Below are 7,500 nucleotides of genomic sequence, written 5' to 3' on the forward strand. Positions count from 1 at the left end.
TTTATTCATTTTCCTTTGGCTTTGTCCCTTATATTTATCACAGCAGAATGAACCGCCAACTATTCCGAAATATGATTTATAAAGTGAATGCCCTTCCAGCTGCAACCCAGTACTGGGAAACACCCATACACTCTCGCTTTTACACAAGCACTCATACACTATGGCCAATTTAGTTAATCTTATTCACCTAAACCGCATGAAAACCCACACCAAGCAAACTCCACACAGAAAGGTTGAGACTAGAACCAGCGACCGTCTTGCTGTGAGGCAAGGGTGCTAACCACTGAGAAACTGTGCTGTCTCCCGCATAATATCCAAGAAAGCTTAAATCTCAGCAGTCTCTGGACCAATAAGAAGAACTAGGTGTCTTCTTTACAGTGGTTTTTGTTTACAGGCATTCAGTGGCTGTATCCTTTTTTATTTTAAACTATTCCTGAGTACACTGCCGTACAATTTTGAGTATTACTGTTTGGTTGTGTGGTTTTGAAGTACAATTGAAATGATTAATTATGTAAGTATGTAAGTTTGACACCCAGGGGTTGAACTAGGTATTGCACTCCTGGTTCAAAACACTTGCAAGAGCAGGTTGCCAGATTGACGACACCAACAAAGGCTGATTTAAATTGTGTTCTAAATAAAAGTAATGGCATGCAATAGAAGGAATATTTCCCATATTAAAAGCAGTTTTTGTGCTTACCATTTAATCATTTATTTTCTTTTCGGCTTAAGGCTAATTTATACTTCTGCGTCAAGCGAACACATATGGTACGGCACAGCCTACGCGTTGACACATAGCCCTACGCTGTGTCCGTCGGTGTCGCTGACGTGCTCCTCTCAAAAAATGTAACTACACGTCGCAACGATGCATAGCGCAAGCTCTGTGATTGGTCTACTTGGTAGCGCTGACAAGTCTGGGCAGGACCGAGAGCCGCGCGAACGACGCGAGTCCGATGGAGCGATTGTTTACAAGTGTGGAGTCCCGTGAAGGAGCTCCATATGGAAAGTTTTGTTTTGTGTTTACCTTATTGTTGAAGTTGTTGCACGTTCGCTGGTTACTGCCTCAAAATGAGCGAGTTTAAGCCACTTGTACACTCAGGAAGTGTTCAGAAAAAAACAAAACACAGGCGAAGAAACTCGACACAGAGGAACAATAACACCTCACTGCCAACTAGCGTTTCGGAAGTATTAATGCAGACCAACAGAGACAGCGCTCAGAGGTATAAATGCACAGCTACGCACATTGCATGCGCAGTGGGTTACGCCGGTCACTTGACGCAGAAGTATAAACCAGGCTTTAGTCCCTTTATTAATTAGGGGTTGCCACAGCAGAATGAACCGCCAACTTATCCGCCATATATTTTTATGCAGCAGATGCCCTTCCAGCTGCAACCCATCTCTGGGAAACATCCAAACACACTCATTCACACTCGTACTCTACAGACAATTTTGCCAGCCCAATTCACCTGTACCGCATGTCTTTGTGCGGGAAATTGGAGCACCCGGAGGAAACCCACACAAACGTGGAGAGAACATACAAACTCCACACAGAAACGGCAACTGACCCAGCCGAGGCTCAAACCAGCGACCTTCTTGCTGTGAGGCGACAGCACTACCTACTTCGCCACCGAGTTGCATTGTGCTAACCAACACCTGAAATGTATTGTTTCGGAACAGTACTATTACTGCTGTTCTGTGCTCCTGAATGGCTGAATTTAAATTTCTGTTGTGTTTGGTCTGATGCAAACAGCCAACTTGCTTATCACCGCAAATCTCATGAGGTAGCGTGTTGTTATGGGTTACAATGTAACCTGTTCACCAAATGTTTACGTTCATAATGTTTATATTATTTGCTAATTAATAACCACCTTATATGGAACTCTGAATCTGTGTCTTATTTCGGACTCTGCTACTGTCCACCGGAGTTTGCATTTTCATTAGTGCATGCATGCTTTGAGAGCCTTCATGACTGAATGAATCACACCAAGGCATCCCGGAATGCTGAAATATTATTGGCTTAACTGGCATTGGGCGGATTAAATGACCAAAACAAAGACAGACGTTCCGGCACGTAATGCACATTTTCAAAGCAGGATATCTGACTTCAGCATTGTTTTTTAGATAAACATGAATTTTCACTTAGCATGTTTCCTAAACATCTGCAAACATATTATGGTATTTTTATACTTTAGAAGAGTCAAAAACTTACACACAACAAATTAAATTTATAGTGCACTTGTAAAGTTTACATTACTGCTAGCAGTTTTTAGCAATTTCAACCAAAATTGACAGTAGTACTGTAATTTTACAGCAATTTTTTTTTACTGTGTACTGCAGTGGTCTTAAACTTAATTCCTGGAGGGCCACAGCTCTGCATAGTTTAGCTCCAACCACCTCCAGCTCACACCTGCTTATTAGTTTAATCAAATGTATTTGGTTAGGATTGGAATCCAAACTGTGCAGAGCTGCGGCCCTCTAGGAATCAAGTTTGAGACCTATGTCTATATATGCCTATTGTATTCTGCATGTCTCATTTTTAGACACAAAGACACATTAAGTGTGAATAAGTAATTAGACTGGCACAATTGAAGGCTAAAGAACCTAACATAAGAATTGCAGAGATGAAGCAAGCCTTAGAATAAGGCAAAATATTTCCCATTCCTATCCCTAGCTTTTGAGTTGACATTTAGACTGCCACAATTGAAGACTGAAGAATACCTATAACATACAAAAAAGCAGCGACTGAATGATCCTTAGCATAGGGCAGAATTTCCCCCTTTCCTTTCCCTAATTTTTCATCTCCACAGGGACCCCTTATCTCCCTTCCCTTTCTTCTCATTTCATTTTTTCCCTCTCTTGATTTGCAGCTCTTCTGAGATCCCGCAATTCCGCCTGCCGTACGATGTGGTGCAGTTTGAGGTGGATTTGATGAAAGACCTTGGAGTGAAGGTAATGAAAGCCATCGCACCTCACCTCTCTATCCTACCCTGTGGTCCCCCTCCCCACCTGCCCCCTTTTGAAGCCGGGAAGGGGCGAGAGGTCTCAGGGAGGATCAGCAGTCCAAATGTCAGCCGCATTAATAAAGAACAATTAAAAGTTGCATTAGCGGTGGCAGACAGCAGCGCTTGGAGCACCTCGGGGCTGTGAGAGCTTGTCTGTTTGTTTCCTGAATGCTACAGCTACGGGAAAGGGCAATCAATAGTCGTCATCCGGCGCACCTGCTCAAGATTCATTTTACACAGGAAATGCTTTTTTTTTCTGCCGTTCGTAAAGAGCTGAGGATGATGGGGAGGGGGTGAGATGACAGATTTGCATGTTCCCTCAGTACCTATAAACAGACACGGGGGGAAAAGCGGGAGTGAATGTGGGGATCTGGAGGAGGACAGACTCTTTTCCGAGTTTCTTTTGCGCTGACACAAGAAGGATTCCGAGACGCCCTCCTGTGAAACACAGTTTACAGCCTTTCAATCGAGCTTCTCCTTTGATTCTTTTCATCCTTTTTTGCTTTCTTTCACACTTTTTCTTTCTTCCTTCCTTTATTTTTTTGCAGCTTTTCCCCATCTTTCTTCTCATGGGCACAACGCTAGCTTTGTTTGAAAGTGTTCTTTCTTTCCTTCCAATCTTTCCTTACTACTTACTTTCTGTCCTTTCTTACTCTGTGTAATTCCATGGCCCCTTCTTTCACTATTTCCTTACTTTTTGTTTGTTTACTATGGTGGCCGGGAAGTGCAAAACAACATTACAAAGTGTAAAACTCTTTTACAAAGCTCAAGACAACTATATATTTAGATTTTTTTTTTACCAATCATAAGACACAATTACCTAGGAAAAGCAATTTTACCAAGGACAAAACAAATTTACATTTTGAAAAAAATTAACAAGACACAAAACACCTTTACCAATCCCTAAACAATTTACTGTGACATGTACTTTACGGAATGTATCTCACACCGGACGTGACGCAAGGAATAGTTGACGATGGTGGTATGTGCGGTAGATTCGTGTTGTGTAGTACATGGCATAAATAAAATTTCAAGAGTTCATACTTAGATAATGCTTGACTATTTTAGCAGGTTTGGCATCCTGTCCTGGGAGAGAACCTTGAGCTCGGAGATAGATGAGCCCAATGTTCCCGCCTGGTTAATAAGCATTAGGAGGGATACAAGATCAGGTAGTTCTTGAAAACTTCCCAAGAATAGTCCGCCAACTGTGCAAGTGTATATGTAATAGGTGACTTTGACTTTAACTTGTGTTACATGTCTTTAGACTGTGGGAGGAAACCGAAGTACCTGGGGAAAACCCACGCAAACACGAGGAGAACATGCAAACTCCGCACAGAGAGTGTCGACTGGCTCAAATAGTGTTTAAACCAACGACCTTCTTGCTGTGGGGCAACAGTGCTAGCCACTGAGCCACCGTGTCGCTCAATCTTAGAATTGAGGAGGAGGGAGAAGGGATAGAGGGGGGGTCGTCCAAAACGAAGATGAGGAATGAAGTTTAGGCTGGATATTATGTTAAATTTGTAATGATTCGATTGGCTAGTTAGTGTTTAGTGATAAGGGTCAGCTGTTGTCAATCCTATCACATGCTCCTCTCAAAATTAGTTTGTGAAACTTCCGTTATGGTGACCGAACATGTACTGCGGTAGTTGTTTTGCCCGTTTTGTGGCAAACAGATGAGCAGCTTACACGGTTTTGCTTTTTATGTGTGGTTGGTATTTGGAGTTTCTAAAGGACGCGGATGAGACGGAAACACCAGACACACTGCATCAATGTGTTCAATATTTTAACGAGGGCCACTCGTACGCTGTAATTGTGGACATGATGTCAAGTCTACATGGTGTAAACATCTGCTTGAGGACTCTTAAAAGTAAACTGAATGAAGCCGGTGTTACGGTTTAACTGGTGTCCGTGTTCACTGGTGCCCCTTTCTTGATGTAAACTATTCATGTTTGCAGATTTGGCACTTTTTCACAGCAACAAAACATGCCCATACCACATAAATATTCTTATTACTTGGTGTCAGTTTTATTGTAAACATTATTGATTTTAATATTTGTTTGGCAGAACAGTACATAACCAAAATTAATGTAAATAAAAGATTATGATTTTAAAAAATTAACAAGACACAAAACACATTTACCTGTCGCGAACTTTACAATGACAGGTTCTTTACGGAAAGGGAATGCACCACAAACCAGAAGTGACCCGGAATGTACCACACACCAGAAAATATCAGCTCATGTGATGTCATCACATGATGTTATATGATTTCACATGACATTACATGATGTTACATGTCATCAACGGGATTCGAACCCAAGTTAAAAAGTTTAGCACGAGAATCAAGAGACCTATCCATCTGAGCTATTCAGGACTACACGTTGAGATCGGTTTTGATATTTTTATCAGTCAACATATGTTGTGCTTTGGTTGTGGAGTCATGTTAACTTGTTTCCATATACTTACATTTACGAGTTCACACTTGCAGTTGTTTAAGTATAAGGCATATTTGGCGTGCCGTCTGGGTGGAGGGCTCTGAGCTCGGGGAAACATGCCATCTCGAGTTATTCCCCTTATCAGGAAACAAAGAGGAGTTGGGATTCGAGCGAAGTATCTAGCCTGGCCCCAGAACGCCCCCCCCAGGAATGTAATGCTTAAGAGGTGAGGTGTCAGGGTGGTGGAGGGATGCTAAAGTTGTGAGATGCTGCAGGTAAGACAGCTTTGGTATATATATAGGGATTTGTTCAAGAATTTATTTGATAATAGAATAATTGTCAATGACGTATTCGATACTGAAACTTCTGCACATGCTCCTCTCGAAATTTGTTTACAAAACATCACTTTACATGTTTCTACATACTCTCAGGCTGATATTTTCTCAGAAAAGCTCTAAAAGACGAAACAATGTTTTATCGTAGTCAGCATAAGTTTATCTTTTATCCATCCTTCCTTTTCTCTGCCGTTCCTTCCTTCCCTCCTATTTTTTCTTTTCTACCCTTTTCTGTTTTTTATTTTCATCTCCTTTATTTAAGTTCATTTTCTTTCCTTTCTTTGCTTTCCTAAAAACCTCAACAATGCACTGTTTTACATGCCTTCAAATGAGCTTCTTTCTTTTTTTTTGTTCTTGTTTATTTTCTTTCTTCATTCTTTTTGGTTTCTAGTTTTTTAACCGACCGAGACCCTTTTTCCGCTGCCACAAGATGAATTCAGAGAAGCCCTCCTGCGATCTCCTGCAGACCCTGTTTTGCATGCCTTCAGAAGAGCTTTTGGTCTTTTATAGAGCATTTCTGTGGTCTTGCTTCAGTGGTCTTGCATTGATATGGCTTGTTTGATCTCTATTTCAGATTGTCTGTGACCGAGGACTCGGCCAAGACGGAATGACGCTCCTCTCGCTGAAAGAGGAGGGCTATAAAGCTGTGTTCATCGGAATCGGTCAGTTTAAACGCATTTTCACACATTGTCTTGTTGTCCATTATGTGGACAGACAAGCATGTACACAGAAAAGATGGAGAAAGCCTATTTTTCTGGGAATCACTGGCGACTCCCTGTCCGTGTTAATGGCTGTGGATGATCCACTTGACAATTTCTCCCCCTCTACCAGTAACCCTATTCACATCTCATTTTCCGCCCCAGTCTTTGAGCTGCTGCTGTTTCTTAAGCTAACAGTGCATGGTTGGGCTGCCTACTGCTTCTCAATGGTGGACATCATGGTTTCTCATCAGATGCCCCTGGCCTGTTCTTCTCCAGCTGAGACATTTCCTTTGCTTTGCTTTCCTTTTTATTTTCATCCTTCATTCCCATTACTTCCATTATGTTTCCCTTTCCTTTTGTTTTTCTTTACTTTTCTTTCCAAAATGGTTGTAGAATCAGCTTTGTAACAATACTAAAGATGAGGTGAGACACCAAACTGCCAGTCTCTGCAGCAATGGCTGCCCACTGCTCTGTGTGTGTGTGTGTGTGTGTGTGTGTGTGTGTGTGTGTGTGTGTGTGTGTGTGTGTGTGTGTGTGTGTGTGTGTGTGTGTGTGTGTGTGTGTGTGTGTGTGTGTGTGTGTGTGTGTGTGTGTGTGTGTGTGTGATTTTGGATTGAAGAGCACAAACAATTCCATGTATGGTTCACTATACTTAGACACATGACTTTCCTTTCTGTTTCTTTCCATTCCCTTTTCTTTTCATTTACCTTATTTCCTTCCTCTTTTTTCATCTTTTCTTTTGTTTCTGTCTCCTTTACTTTCTTTTCATGTTCATCCTCCAATTCCTATTTCCTTTCATTCCTTTCATGTCCTTAATTTACCTATCTATTTACCTTATTACCTTCCTCTTTTTTGTTTCAGTGCTCTTTTCTTCCTCTTTATTTTCTCTTCCCTTCCTTTTCCTCTTCCCTGCCCTTCCTTTCATTTCCTTTTCCTCTTGCCTCCCTTTCCTTATTTCCTTCCTCTTTCCTTCCTCTTTCTTTTTACTTCCCTTCCCTTACTTCCCTTCCATTTCCTTTCCTTTCCTATC

At 41.5% G+C, this 7,500-nt stretch overlaps 1 protein-coding gene across 3 annotated transcripts in view; it reads left to right on the forward strand.

Annotated features, from left to right (window-relative positions):
* Positions 1 to 7,500, forward strand: part of dpyda (dihydropyrimidine dehydrogenase a) — a 386,498-nt gene that overhangs the window by 112,883 nt on the left and 266,115 nt on the right. For all 3 annotated transcript variants that reach the window (XM_087309815.1, XM_087309816.1, XM_087309817.1), the window contains exons 7-8: positions 2,865 to 2,946; positions 6,344 to 6,431. In XM_087309815.1, coding sequence (XP_087165941.1) covers positions 2,865 to 2,946; positions 6,344 to 6,431 — 170 coding nt within the window. The remainder of the gene's footprint in view (positions 1 to 2,864; positions 2,947 to 6,343; positions 6,432 to 7,500) is intronic.

Source organism: Danio rerio, chromosome 24, assembly GCF_052040795.2.
Source record: "Danio rerio strain M-AB ecotype USA chromosome 24, GRCz13ab, whole genome shotgun sequence".
NCBI classification, from domain to species: Eukaryota; Metazoa; Chordata; class Actinopteri; order Cypriniformes; family Danionidae; genus Danio; species Danio rerio.